Source organism: Pleurodeles waltl, chromosome 8, assembly GCF_031143425.1.
Source record: "Pleurodeles waltl isolate 20211129_DDA chromosome 8, aPleWal1.hap1.20221129, whole genome shotgun sequence".
NCBI classification, from domain to species: Eukaryota; Metazoa; Chordata; class Amphibia; order Caudata; family Salamandridae; genus Pleurodeles; species Pleurodeles waltl.
In genome coordinates, this window is record NC_090447.1 from 1,513,442,143 (window position 1) to 1,513,457,895 (window position 15,753).

General features: G+C 46.5%; 1 protein-coding gene across 2 annotated transcripts in view; it reads left to right on the top strand.

The window, feature by feature from the left end:
* The window catches only part of PTGFRN (prostaglandin F2 receptor inhibitor), a 378,388-nt gene extending 363,590 nt beyond the window's left edge, over nucleotides 1-14,798 (top strand). Inside the window, exons 9-10 of one of the 2 annotated variants that reach the window (XR_011194649.1) lie at nucleotides 7,502-9,660; nucleotides 9,727-14,798. Coding sequence is in view for 1 of the 2 variants with exons in the window: in XM_069202804.1 (XP_069058905.1) it covers nucleotides 7,502-7,674 (173 nt within the window). In the remaining variant the exon portion in view is untranslated. Of the gene's footprint in view, nucleotides 1-7,501 lie in introns of both variants that reach the window. The other variant, XM_069202804.1, reaches the window with a different exon arrangement.
* The last annotated feature ends 955 nt before the right edge of the window (nucleotides 14,799-15,753 follow it).

Below are 15,753 nucleotides of genomic sequence, written 5' to 3' on the forward strand. Positions count from 1 at the left end.
GCCACCCAGTATTGATCTCAGAGGTTTGGAGGTTGTTTTTGTTCGAAGACGTCTTTTGAGTCACAGGATTTGGCATGACTGCGCCAATTGTGGACAGTGCTTATGGGCACCAGCTCCCATATTGGATTGTTTTTTTTCTGCCATCGGGTTTGGATGTACACGAGAGGTCTCTGAGTTTCTGCATTTTTCACATTTGTTTTGGCCCACACAGTTAGAATTTGACACCGACAATTCGGAAGGACCAGTCCACAGTCAATGACTGTGTTCTTTGAAAGGACACTCCGAGGACCAGTGCGCCAGACCCTATACGACGAGACCCGGCACCTTTTGAGGACCATGTGGTCTCCACTGAGTTTCAACAACGGAGAATACGGATCGCAAGACACCCTGCCAAAATTGCCCTCAGTACCATACCAAGTTTCGGTGATCAGATCATTCTGACGCCTTCAACTTTTTCCTTTCTCTGGACCATGACAACACCTCTTGCAAGTCCTGTCTCAACATCTGCTCGAAGAAAACCTTACGGAACCATAGGGGGAGAGGTTGGTTGAATCACAAAATGCCCCATGAGTTGTCCTGCAAAACCTCTTTATCTTCGGCAAGTAGGATCCCTTTGGCACTGATGAAGAAGAGGCAGCCCTTCTGGAATCTCCACAGGCCAAGCTATTCCCAGTCTGGTGTCCTGTTCCTCGAGGTCCTCTGAACACAAAGGAGGTTGAGGACGTCGAGCCAGCACCGAAGACCAGCAGCCCTCGAACCAAGGCCAAGCCCATGGTCATAACTACATGACTCATCTCTGACACTCCCTCAAGGACTCACACAAGAGATCTCCTGCTGAGGTAGATCACTTCTTCTGTAGTGGTCTGGGTCAAGCTCTCCAAAGAAGAGATTGCTGCAGCTTTGACAATGACAAAATGCGTAACGAAAGAATGATCTGCCTAAGGGCATCGACCCTCAACAGCCATCAAAACCCACTTTTCCTTAACAGTGCCGAACAGTGTAGTTTCACCAAAACCAGCATTGGAGGGACCATTAACTCCCTTGTTGATGTCCATAGTCCCATCAATGTTGAAGATCCTGTCAACATGGAGAGCACTGGCAACAGCCGGATCTGAGGAATAGGAGTTGCCCGTCCTGCAGAAGCTCCAAGAGGCACTCAGTGCCTCTTCATCAATCCCGTCACCAGGGAAATCTTGACAAAACCACTCCACTGAAGCCAGCAGAGACTCTGCCTCGCAAAGGTAGCTAGCTTTCGAGGAAGAACCAGTTTGCGATCCACCCTCCAAACCGGCACTGAAGCAACATAGAGACAGGGGCACTATATCTCTTCCTTATGATCCGGCTCTGCCACCAACCCCACCTCCTCCTCTACCACCTCCATCCCCACCCTCATGCACACCACCACCTGTGCTTCTGCTCAAGTTAAATGAGGAGTCCCCGTGCACCTTTTCTGATGCAGACAGTCCCTGTGATCTTGCTGATCCTTATCAGCAGCCCTTGTTACACGGCCTCTGACGATTATAAGTCCAGATCTGGACCACTATCCCATCAGGCCATCCATGCCCAGCAATATCATGGACCATCCTGAGGTCACTGAATGGGCAACAGCCACCTCTGAGATCTTTAAGGAGCCCGTAAAGGCAAGGGCGGCAACAGCTGAGGTGGAGAAGGACAAGCCCTCACCCAGTACCTCTGTGTAAATCGAGGCTTTGTTAGTCCCCTATCCAGATATCACAGGTCCCAGTTCGAGGAGATTCTGACGCTCACAAGGCACTTTCCAGAGGAGTTTAGCGGAGAAGACAAGACCATCTCCAATACTTACATTCATTGTGCCCTCGATGCCGCCGACAGCCTCTCGAGGCATTACTAGTGCCCTTTTTGGACGTCACGCCTGGCTCTCACATCTCTAGTTTAAACTTGAGGTCCATCAGCATCTCCTACAGCCTCCAACTGCTGCTAGGACCTTTTGGAAGCAACGGCCAGGGGAGCAGCCAAGCCCACCTCCCTTGGTCTTGCCAAAGACAGCAGCAGTCATACCACCAGCAGCTGGGAATGGTAATAACAAGGGTAAAGCAGGCCCCGATAAAGAGTCTCCACCTCCAAGCAGTGACTTGCTCCGTCTTCCCCCCAATCACAAACCACCAGTGGGGGGAGACTACAAGATTTTCTGTCACACTGGGAGAAAATCACTTCAGATCAGTGGGTTTTAGTGTGGTTCGCCATGATCACTGCCTAGAACTTCTCACAACCCCACCCAACATCCCACACCATGCACACATTCTCAGCAGGTAAACTAGACCTCAGGCCTCTCAACGAATAATTCCTATCCAAGCATGTTCAAAAGAGAACCCTGCAGGACATCATTTCTGTGCTCAGCAGGGCAACTACAGTACAACTACATTCCAGAGCTAGACCTCATAATTTAATCTACCCATCCACATTGCCCACCAACAATAGCTTTGTTTTGTGGCTGACAGCACTTTTAATTCAAATTACTTCCTTTTAGGGTCACTACAGCGTCGGTGGTGCACATGAAGTGCCTAGCATTGGGGTCCACTGGTTAATGCAGGGGTGACACTCACATCTTCCCCTACCCCAGAGGTTGGTTTGATCAAGAGTGCAGGAAGCAATGACACGTCTACACTCCAGCTGCAAATTCCCAGCTACACTATAAATGCCGCAAAGTCCCACCTTCAACTCTTACAGGTTCAGACCTTCCTAGGGTTTGTCCTAAACGCAGTCACAGGAAAAGACTACCCCAACCAACAACAGTGTTGGCATTTCAGCAGCACCTGTCTTTTTCAGCCCATTCATCAACATCGGGACTGCAATAATCCTCATGGGAACGATGACCACCTCCATCACCAATGTACCGCATACGAGGCTCCAACATGCACATGTTACAGTAAGTGCAGAAGTCACAAGCACAGGGTCACTGGGAACATCTAGTGTTGGTAGAGGCCTCTGCTCATCGCACTCTGCAGTGGGTAGGTCTTTCGTGCAGGCTTGGGGAACATTTAAAAAATATGAATGTCCTGGGAGTGTGGCCCCCTCAGCACCAGTGGTGCAACATCAGCTACCTCGAGCCTAGTTCTCAAAGCTTTCTTTCAGGTGACTGAGAGTAAAGTAGTTTTCATCCAAAGAGACAACACGACTACCATGTATTGCAGACAGAAACCGATTAGCGTACACACTTCCCTGTGGTCACAACTAGACCGGGAGATGTGGCACTTGGCAATCTGCCACCAGATACTCCTTGTGGCAGGATACCTTCCAGGGCTGGGCAATGACTTTTGGGACCTGCTCAGCAGGATACATCACTAGGCTCATGAGCCCTACACAGGTACTTCTATTGGTGGATGCCTCACCACTGGACCAATTTGCAGCCCCAGAAAACATAGAATGCCTAAACTTCACCTCCAGATACCCACACCCACTGTCCATAGGCAGTGTACTGTGGATGAAATGCCAGGGTTCTTTGCATATGCTTTTCCTCCTCTACCACTCCTTCCTTACATGGTAGGGAAGATGAGTCAAGCGTTGTACATCCTGGCAGCCCCCACATGATCCAGACAGCCTTGGTACTCTCTTGAGATGTCCATCAGCCACAATGAGAAGCCTCCATAAAAACTCCCAATCAGGCTAGAAAATCTCACCCAGACCATACATAGCTCAACCTGGCAATCTGAGGTCTTGATCTCAGACAGGAATGAATCCCTACCCTCCGCAAAGCAGGTCTGTCCACTTTTTTGATTTGTAGGAACTTAGACCCTCTAAAATCCATTGTTTAGGACATTATTTGCTACCTCTTGCCTCTACAGACATCAGACCTCACCTACACTTCTGTAGGGCTCCATAGCTACCATTGTGTCCTAAATGGATAACGGGGAACATTCTTCCTTGCTTAAAATTCCATTAGTTAAGGCATTCATGGAGGCCATCAAAGGTATCATTCCTTCCAAAGGACCTTGTTACCCTTGTGTGAAACCCATCGTAGTCCTCACCAGACTCATGGGTCCTCCCTTTGAACCATTTCACTCTTGCTGTTTACAGAACCTCTGTTCTTTCCATGGAAAGTGGCTTTCTTAGGAGCCATAGTTCAGATGCATTAGTTACCTGCACATGGTTACCCTGCGAGATCCTTTCAGGTTTGTAGGGATTGGGTTGTTTCTTAGAACTCACCCTAATCTTCTTTCCAGGATGGTATCAACTCTCCACCTCAATCAAACCGTATAGCTCCCCGGTTTCTTTCAGAAGCCAGACTCCACACCACAAAGAGCACTTCACATTTAAGACTTGAAACAACTTCTCATATGTTATATTGACAGGACCAAGCCTTTCTGCCAGTCTGACCAGCTGTTTGTAGCCACACAAAAGCCATTCCATCTCTAAGGATGCTATAGCAATGTGGATAGGCAAGTGCATCCAAGCCTGCGTCACAAAGCTAAGGACCACTACCAATTTCCCAGTGGCACACAGTACCTGTGAGAAAGAGGGAACCATGACTTTTTGGGAAAACGTCCCACTAGCTGACATCTGCAAAGCTGTCACCTGGTCAACCCCACACACTTTTATCAAACACTACTGTGTGGACCTCTGCCCCCCAGGAGACTATGGTGGCCAGACAATCTTAAGAACTTTTGTTTCAGACAACTGCCTCATCCGTAAGCTTGCAGTATACAGAAGGTGCTTCTTTACAGTTGCTGCAGAGCGTGGCTGTCTGCAGCTGCACATGCTGCAAACGGAAAATGTTGCATACCCTGCAAGCATTTGTTTGTAGGCGGTAGTGCTGTAGATTCACATAATTCAACCCTCCTCTCCGTAAACCTGTGTCAGTTGAAGATCTCTACTGTTATTATCTGCTATTACCTGGTTGGCACAATACGCATTGCACACCGCGTTACATTCAGTTTCCTCTCCATACATACTCTCACCTGCCGTGCAAAAGACAATCTAGAATGGAGTCAGTGTCCTTGTGCATTATCCAATAAGGGAAGAGTCACAGCAGATCATGTGACCCGAAAGACTTCTTCGAAGAAAAACACCTCAAAGTGTCCGAACCCAGCACTTAATGCCAGCAGTATGCAGAGCATACGAGTCCACAGCACAACAAGCCACGGACAGATGCTTACAGAGTAAGTAACATTTTCCTTAGCAAGCACATGTGCAGAGATAGGTGCACAAAAGTGCAAAGGAAAGGTGTGTGGGGGGGCGGTGGGGGAGTTCAGCTTGATATACTATCCTCATAATTATTCATGTTGGTCGAAGAAACAATATGGACACCACCCTGCAATGGTAGAAAGCAACAATCTATTGCAGGGCGGCCTCCTTGGCTTGTCATCACTGTTGCTGCATGTTTTACCTCCCAACTCTTCAGAAATTTGGAAATATTTTCACAGATTGAGATATTTTCCTCAGAATGCTAATTAGACGGTGTCCAATTTTCACCCACTTCTATGTTTGGTCCCTTAGAATGAGGAATAATGCACCAATAGCATGTCATTTCTCATTCTGAAGTGTTCAAACGATTTGCTCCTGTGAAAACGCCTGTGATTTGCACTCCAGTTGTAATCCCATTTTAGCCACAATCTATGGGATCTGCGAGGGGAATTCGTTATATCTTGTTGTTATTCTGGGGGTTTCGGGCTTCTCTGTTTCCTGCACGCGTGAAATAGGTTTGAACCAATTGTTACTTTTATAATCTGATCTTTCATTTTCAACCCTTGGGAACTTCTGCCACCTACTGGCCAGACGATAAGGTACAAGGCCTTGATTTTCCCAAAAACAGGCCCCAGGGGTCTCTTCTATCTGCTTTTCCTTGCTAGCAGGGCAGTATTTTGAGCTGTTATTTATCTTTACTCTTTTTAGGGTCGAGCCTGCTTTGCATGCGCTCGCGCACGCGTATCGCAGTGAGACGCTTTAGTGTTTGGAAAAGGGCTCGGAGCCCTGTGGACGTCACGTCAGTGTTTTTCATTGGTTCGTGGGCTTGCCTAATAAAATCTGCTTGCTTTCATTAGTCGAAGGCATGCATACGTCATGCCTTTTCCGGTGGCTAGCCCTGCTCGAGCGCATCGAACAAGTGCAGAAAACATGCGAGGCTCGCTGTTTTCTGTCCGGCTCGTGGACTACTTTTTCTCTAATTTACTAGCGCGATTTCGCTTTGCAGAAGTTGAGCGCTATACATAGTTATTGCACTTTTTCGGGTTAAGTACATAAATGCACTTTTGCCAATAGGTGAAAAGTAGGGTTAGGAGTTTACAACGCGATCAGCTCTAACATGAGCAAACGTGAGACCCGTTGCATTGCAAATGCTTGTTTGATATAGCTGACACCAAGACTAGTTTCTTTGATTATCCTTGATCCCCAGTGCCTGCCTTTCTACAAAATGATTTCCCTGTAAACATTTGCAGCCATCCTATTGGCCTGATGTCCAATATTAACCGTGCAAGATACACCAACCTGAGACCGGTCCACCGCTGATCCAGTCTAAGTCTGGAGCACATCGTATACAGAGTGATTTAGAAATGAAAAATATTAGAAATACTAATGAATTTGACATAAAGTAATTGCAAGAGTATACAAATAAAAAGAGAGTATCAAATTTAGAAATGCAAATACAATCATAATAATGTCCAGTGCATTCTGCGTAAAGGAAATACGGATGCTAACAATGTGTTGTTCAGTCCGAGCGCAGCCTTAATCTATTCATTTATCCATGCACGGCCAACATGTGTTTCGTCTTTATCGAAGACTTCCTCAGGGCTTCTAAAGAGTAGTCAGAAACTATATTTTCATGTGAATTTCCTTAGTGATGGTCAAATGACAATATAGACAGTAATAGAAAGTACTAGCTAGTGTTCTAGAGAATCTGTGTCCATACTATGCCCGTTAGCAACCATGCAGTACGCGCAGAGTAAGGGAAGCATGTAAACATATTGTAAACAGGTAACCCCCGATGCAAATCCCTGATGTCAAAATCAACGTCCGGGAAAGGTCTGAGTTGAAACAATAGTGTATATCTTGTGCTGTAGATTTAGGTTGGATGTTCTGTATGGCATTGTCCTTGCACAATGTCCACAATTGCACTTCTTTGCAGCTGGAGTGCTGTCTGTTGTAGCACACGATAAGCTTGTTTACTGACCACAATTAGTGGTGGGGTTCAGTGATGGTTATAGTGTACCACTGCTGCAACTTGTAGTAGTTACAGATCCACAGGTGGTCAGTCAGTGGCCCAGGTCTGCTGTTAGGAGCACTGGCATAGGTCTAGGTAGCTCTTGCTTCATCTGCAATAAAATGTGCAGTTTCAAGATCTGCCACCAGGTGGCAGAAGTTCTCAGTAAAGTGTCATGGAAGAGGGAACAGTATATTATGGAGAGCCTAGTTACTGCAGGTGAGTAACTTAATCTGTTTCTCAGACGCTGGTAACAACTGTGTGAAGCGGTAAATGCAGCTACATTTGTTATAGGATGTAATATGCTCTCTCTGTCTGTTTTCTTTACAGTGCTTAGTGCCTTCAGGTACCCGCTGCTAATAGGAATTGCATTTGCCGCAGCCGTCGGGCTCCTGTCCTGCCTGATTGGCTACTGCAGCACGCGCTTCTGCTGCAAAAAGCTGCCGGTGCAGGAAGCGCGGAGAGACCAGCGACGGCGGCTCATGTCCATGGAGATGGATTGACCCTGGGCCAGGGCAGAGCGGAGCGGCACCAGCGTGAGAGATGCTGCGTGGGAGCAGGCCCCTTGGCGGCTTCCACCTGCCTGGCAAGAAGATGGCGCCAGGCGCGCTGGTCCTCTCAGCCCTGCCCGTCCACAGGTGTGGACCGAACATTGACAGGCCGCCCCGGTGCTGGGCAAAGCACAGCCATTCCTCTGTGAGGACCCACAAAGAACAGTTACCCTTCCTTTTATAATAATGAAAAAAAAATGATTTTTTTTTTTTTTAAAGAAATGTATTCTGATGTGATTTTTAATGCTGGAGATTTTGTTCATACTGTGGTCGAGTGTCTGCATAGTGTCAGAGACCTCTGTGTGCCTGGAAGTGGGGACAGAAGAAAAGCACAGCAAAACTCTAAATGAGCGACACCCAGAGCGGGTTAAGTGGACACATTGTAATTGTGCAAACTCTGGTCTACCTGCCGGGGCTCTTCTGATTGGCCCAAATACACCCCGTGGACAGTGAGACCAGCATTGTAATTAAAGAAAAACTAGGAGCTGTGAACCCGGCCAGCAGGTGGCGCTGCAAGAACAATAGCTGCCTCTTTTATATGAACTGTTGTATTTGCTGTGGCCAGCAGGGGTCACTGTAAGCTCAGTATTTGTTTTTCTCTTTCATGTAAACTGTTATTTCCATCTCCAACCAGGATCTAGCCCTGTAAGAGCAGCTCTGTTCTCCAGAAGGTGCACTACTCTTAGAAACAGCTCGCCTTTATCTGTTTGAGAGCGGCTCTTGTGTTTCCTTGTCTGGAACCTGCTAGGACATCAGTGTTGAGTGACCCCGAAGAAGCGCTGGCCTCTTCTCTAGAAGTCCTCGCATTATCTACACTCCTGCCTGTTAGTTGTGTTACCAAGAGCTTTCCTGGGTTTCACTTTTCACCATGTGACAAGTGCAGTTTTCAGCGGATGTCCCTGGGTCCTAGAGAAATCAGTCACTGCTGCAGGGCCTTGTGTTGCCTTTGGGGGGTGTACGTATTTTTCTATAGAAAACCTGGCACCGCTGACCCATTCCTCTACTGTGTCGTAGCGGAGACCTTTCTGATGTCATAGTCTTTATTATCAGGGCTGGGTATGTTCCTTTGTGATGTCAAACCTGGGATTATCCCTGTGTGATGTCATAGCTGCAGTCATTCGTCTTATGATGTCATCGGTGGGATCAGCATTTTTGCAATATATGCTGCCATATTTGGGTTTTACACATATATGCTGACATGGGCGGGCTCATCCCTTCACCATGATATGGCTGGGCGTCCCTCCTCTCTGATGACGTAATGGGGCTTGCTGCTCTTATATATACTTCGATTGACAGGCTGTTCTTTAGGAGTGTGACAACTCTGTTAATTGCTTTCGTTATAAATATGTTTTTTTTGGATCTTCTCTTCTCAATGGCTTATAAGATTCTGGCAAGTGAAATGGCTTCTGCGCTGCTTATTTTAAAACTACATTCTGCGGAAATTGAAGCAGTGGGGAGGAGGAGTACACGACAGTGTCACATACCAAGTAAAAGCCCAGGGATGGCCGAGCTGCTGAATCTTCCCCTGAAATACACCCTTTTGTTTCGGCCACTCCTGCATCTCCCCAGCAGAGCGCGCCTGGAGGGCCTGGCTGGTGGCTCATACTGTGTACTTACATTATTCATTCTTGACATATTTTCTAATGTGCAGCAGAGGGCGCTACAGGACCTTCGCTAGACTGGTGTCTGTGTGTCGTCCATTTGAAAGGATTTAGGATTCCGAGTACCAAAGACAGACGGGACAGTTAGAGTTGTTTGGGAAACTAGCAAGGGCCATGCTGATTTTATTCCAAGTGTGTTCTGAGCCCACGCCATGTGTGTCCTTAGCACCCACCAAGCTAACGATGCACACCCCAGGTGTGTTCTGAGCCCACACCAGGTGTGTCCTGAGCACACACCAAGCTGACACTGAGCACACGCCAAGCTCAAGCTAACAATGTACACACTAAGCTGACGCTAAGCACGTGCCCAGTGTTTCGTTAGCAGACGCCGCGCTCAAGCTAGCAAGGCACACACCAAGCTGAGGCTGAGCACAGACCAGTACACGGCAAGCTGACGTGAGCACACGCCAAGCTGACATGAGCACGCGCCAAGCTAACCCTGAGCACGTGACAAGCTGAGGCTGAGAACACGCCAAGCTGACGTGAGCACGCGCCAAGCTAACCCCGAGCACGTGACAAGCTGAGGCTGAGAACACGCCAAGCTGACGTGAGCACGTGCCAAGCTGACGCTGAGCACGCGACAAGCTGAGGCTGAGAACACGCCAAGCTGACGTGAGCACGCGCCAAGCTGACGTGAGCACGTGCTAAGCTAACGCTGAGCACGCGACAAGCTGACATGAGCACGCGCCAAGCTAACCCTGAGCACGCGACAAGCTGAGGCTGAGAACACGCCAAGCTGACGTGAGCACGCGCCAAGCTGACATGAGCACGTGCCAAGCTAACACTGAGCACGCGACAAGCTGAGCACACACCAAGCTGAGGCTGAGCACACGCCAAGCTGACATTAGCACACACCAAGTTCCTGTCACCTGCCAGCCACGATAATTAAGCGCTCCCACATTGTGGTTTGTACCATCCTCTGGGATGCAAGCATGTGGTATGTGCACAGCGGTAAATGGGTATTTTTGGTGATTTGCGTTCTAGGTTGTGTACCAGTTAATACCCGGTCCAGTTGGAAATTTACTGGTAGCGCGAGACCTCAAATAATTCCGTCCTGCCCCCAGGGGTCTGAGTTATAAAACATGGAGATCACATGCACTGTGTTTTGTGTCCTTCCTTAATCCATGTGTTAACTAGAAACATGGGGGGTGTTTTCTGTGTGTGTTTGTGTGTGTGAGCGAGGGGGGTAGTGTGTCTGTGTGTCTGTGGAGGGGTGTCTGAGTTATTAAAAAAAAAGGAGATCACATGCATTGTATTTTGTGTCCTTCCATAATCCATGTCTTAACTTGAAGCGCGTATGTGTTCGTTCGTTCGGGTAAGGTGCGAGTGCCCGCTTATCCGCTGCTTCTGTGTGTATGTTGTACTCATGTGTCAGTCTGCTCACACACGCTTTGGTAGGTGTCTGTGTGCAGCTGGGCCATTTAATGTGATCTGTACATGCCTTACTATTGCACTGGTGACTACAAACATGTCACTGACTTTTTGGTGTTTTTTCCGTCCATCATCCATTTGTTTGAAGCTTCTTCTAGAGCCAGCTTTAGCTCTGGTGGTGCACCCTCACCCTATGACCACCTCCTCGGATTCCCTCACAGGGCACCCGCAAAAGTGCCCCTCATCTCTCCATAGCCCCTCTCTCACATAAATGTAATTTGTTAAACACTGGCTTTACTAATCATCTCAGCTGTCCACATAAAATACAGATCTGTTCTTTGCATCAGGCACATTAACCCTCTGCACTACTGTGAGTAAAAACTGCCACTAGTCAAAACTCTGATCTGTCTCTCCAGCAGGAACATTAATTGCAAACGTTATCTTGACATTTTTATTGTTGCCTGAAAACTGAACCACAAAGAACTCTGCAGCAGGTGCTTTTGAATCTAAACACAGCGCCCCCTTGAGGTTGGCGCCTTGTGCGGCCGCACCGGTCACACCACCCTAAAGCTGGCCCTGTCTAAATGCCCTAACGTATTCATTCTCTATAGAGTTATATCTGAGGCTCTGTGTATATGTGCAGGGTGTCTGTATGTGTGCCAGCTTTTAGTTAGTATGTATGCATATGCACCAGACAAGTGGTTCACAACCTATGGTCTGGGGACCCCCGGGGGTCCGCGCAGCCTCCTCAGGGGGTCCGCGACTGCTTACAGAATTAAATAATATTAACAGATCAGGTCCCTAGCTTTCAGTAATGACTCAGTGGGGGGTCCCCGGAATCCAATAAATATTCAGTGGGGGTCCCCGGGCTCCAGTAATGATAAAGTGGGGGTCCACAGAAGTCAAAAGGTTGGGAACCACTGCACCAGACCATGCATCTGCAGCTGTGACCTGTAAGAAAAGTGATGTTACTGAAAGAGTTGCATCGTTTTACTTTTTTGCAATGTTATTCGACTATAGATTCACATGCTGCTCATACTGATAACTTTTTTGTGGTTCAACAGTGGTTCTCTTCCTTCAGTGTGGAAATCTGCATGCAGCAACTATTGGGGTGTCTGTACCTGAGAACCCTAAATGGCCTAGACAGTCCCCTCCAATGGCGGCGCGCGTCAGTGGCCAGCGCTTTCTGCAATCAGGTTTAGTAACTGGAAAATTGATGATTCAGTGGCCTTGAGCGCCCAAACCAGAACCCTGTGTTTGACCTCTAGTTTGAATCCCAGAATAAGCACCATTGGGTTTGGTAAGAAACATGTAGTGTTCGGTGCCAAAACGCCCTTAAGAAGTGAATACACATAATTTAAATTGCGAGAAGAGCGCACTGAAGCCAAACCGGAAGTCACAAATCAACAACAAAACAAAGGAACTTCTCAGGGGCCGGCTGTGGAGCCTGGATGGATACAAATGTGCATTTCAATGTGCAAAGGTTGCGTATCACCCACTCCTTGAGTATGTGTTGTTTACGTTGCCAGGTTTGATAGTTTGGTTAGTCAGGTGTACAGGAACCTCTTGCAACAGCTCCATAAAGTTTAAATCTAGGATGCAAGCTTGGAAGTATTTTATCCCTACAATTACACCTTAAAAGAAGAGTAACATGCCTCAAAGTTCGTGCTTACTGCAACAGGCCTTTGCATAAAAGAAATTAAATACACTTTGCGTTTAAATTTAAAATATTTGACATTTTGGTAGGTGAGCTTTAAATGCACAGAAACATCTTGCAGAGCTCCACAAAGTTCACATCTAGAATTTCAGCATGGAGGAGATATTTGACTCACAAAGACATGGTTGTGCACAGGCTGTAAAGTGTGACAAACTGCAATCAGCCTACATTCATAACTTATTAGACAAAAATGCTACAACTTTGAAACGTGAAGTGTCGACAGCCATGTATGACACATCAGTGGAAACACTGGATTTTGATTACCCGCACTCACTGCCAGTTTTTCTTAAGTTGAGCATCGCTTGCCTGAACTTTGGTGGTAGCAAATGGCTTCTTCCCTTTCCTTGGTGGGGACCCTGTGTGGCGTATTCATAATTCTCACATCACTCCTAAACTCCACTGGTGCTAGTGTGGCCAACATCCTAGCATTAGAGGCAAAGGCCTGTAGTGCAGTAACCTGCAGGGACCACCAGGCTGTCACCCCCTTTCAGAACAGATGGTCCCTTGGTCTCATTGTTCAGAAGGGCCTTCCTGCAAGGGATTTGCAACTTCAAGAGATTTCTAATGTCTGGAAGAGAGGAAGGCTGCCTGTTGGTTACTGAACGATTACTGTAAAGCAAATTGTTTTCTCTAGCAATATCTTGAACATTTGGGACAGGAAACCTGGCCAAGGACCACGGAAGGTAGCCTTGTGCTGGTACTCCAGGAGCCTGATCACCTCTGGAACTTTCCTCCTTGGGATGGAGAGCTGAAGGTACTCGACACCGAAGAGGGTGCACTCTTCTGGTGGGGAAGCCGCACACTGGTGGCTGCTGGACGCTCCTTCCGCGAGCTTGCGGTTGGAGCTGCTGAAACCCAACGTAGGGATCATGTGCAATTGGACATTTTGCTTCAGACATAGACGGGAGTTGTAAGAAGGCTCCCTATAACCTAAACCTGTGGCCATGTGTCCAAGATGGGTTTCCTAGCACCTTGAAGTTTTTTTGGGGCACTGGGGAATAATTTATTAAACATTTTCTAAAAGTTGGGACTTATTTTTTTTTTTTTATTTCAGAGACCAATGAGTAATTGCCAAAGCTGCATGAGAAATACATAACATTTAATACCAGCATTATGGGAGATTGTCCCTCTCTGATCTTTTTTTTTGGTTGTGGAGTTGGAGGCCACTGCGTGATTGCAAAAAAATAATATAAAATGCACTGGCAAAGTCAGTTGGTCTCGCTAATGAGACTTATTAGCTTTGCCAATCTTTTAGCCATGCTGTACAGCATCGTGGCTGCTGCATGGCTTGAAAAAGAAAAAAGGTGCGATGAGTCAACATGCATGCATGGTCTACACAAGGACAACAGCTTTTTTTATTTACCAATCTGAGATGGATCAGTAGATTTTAAAAAAAGTGTCAAGGCAATTTTTTAAAACATAGCACAAAAGTGTTTTTTTTTTTTCTTTTTTTTACATTAAATCTTGTGCCGGTTGAGGATGCGATAGGGTACAAGCAGAACAAGGGAGAGAGCACAGGAGCAAATGAAGAACCAGGTGAAAGAGAGCATTATGCAGCACTGGGGGAGAAGCACGTGGGCGATATAGAGCAACTAGGAAGGGAAACAAGCACAGGAGTAAGACAGGTGGAAAACACATGCACACCCATGGAATGCTTAAACAATAAAAAGTAGTTCCCTAAAAGCGAGCAGAGAAAGCATAGAAGCCAGCCAATTAAATAAAAGGTAAAGATGCTGTGCGCCTTGGGAGGGACTAACAGAAGATGGACAGCCTGAAACCAGGAAAGCCATTAAATAGAAAGCAAGCAAATATAAGTGACAGTAAAGCCAACCAGTGGCAAGCAATGGGATGGCTGCAAGTCCCATTTGTGCTTCATAAGCCCACTATATGTCTTTTGCAACCAGGCAGATTGTGATATCTGATTTGCTTGACTTAAAAATATTTGACTTCTTGGAATTCTTTCAAGGTAGAGCTTCCAGCGATGTCCCAGTCATGATTTTGACCCCCCAAAGTAATTCTAATTATGAAGATAAAACTTTTACATAAGAGAGCACACATACTTTCTTCATCTGGCTCCATCAATGGTCAGCCCTATGTCTTCTGAATGGTTGAATTAACAACTAGCACACTGCATTCATCACTCATCATTTGTGGGACACCGCCTTTGTCCCTGTGTACCGCACCCCATCAACTGACATGGATTTTTGAGTTCCCAAAGTTTCTTAAGGAGTATCTGTTTCTATAATTTCTGATCCCTGAGATCTGGAGATTGTGTTCATTTTTGTGTTACTTTTATTGTTCCAACTAAATTGCTTTGACAATGTTGACTCCTTCTTTTCTTAGTTGTCATTTTATTTTAATGTTGCTACATAATAACGCCATACAAATTTCCACGAGGAAAGCCCTACTGCTCGTGCCAAGCTGCCCAAGGGGTAACCAGATAATCCTCGCAGACACATGTTTGCACGCTGGGAATCACATTATTTTGACTTTCTGGGAGCTCAGCCACAGTTCAAGAGATTGTAAACCTCCATAGTTTCCTACATGAAAACATTCCCTCCCACTCCACCTTGTATGTAGTCATCTGTTAATGATGGATTGACAAACATAGTTTGTAACCTGTCTTTGCGAAACAAGGGTTCATGACATCGCTAAGCGGCACGTTTGTGAATGGTTCAAGCCAGGATGTCAGGCAGAGTCCTTGAGCCATCTACTCCCAGCATTTTGATAGAGGTTGCATCTCAGAAACTGCTAAGGAGGCATTTAAAGGTGAATATTATATAAGCAAGCTTGAGAAGAACACTGCTTTAGAGTATAACCAGGGACCTGAGTCATGTCTGAGTCATAAATCGGAAATTACTATTTTGGAAGGAAGAAAAAAAACACATAAAAAAATACTTCCCTCCATGGTAATCAACATTCCCAAGACTGGGAGTTCCTCAGAGTCCCTCAAGTATGGAAGAGACGCTATATCCCCAGACACAAGGAAAAGGGACAGACCCGCTACCTTTGAAAGTTATGGTGGACAGAATGTAAATCTACTCCTGGAATGCCCTCAAAACTTTAAGATCTGTGAGATTTAGAAAAATTCTTTAGAGGATTCTGAGCCTCAAACGGATTCTAATTCCAGAAGTTGATATCAAATATGTGAGAGCAAACAATGGATTTGAACCACCCTTGAAGCCTGTGTTGGTTATTTATTAAAAGTTGCGTGTAACCATGATTGTTGCTCAACACTGAACCATCAGATCATTCACTCCATATGTTACATAGGAAGTTCAT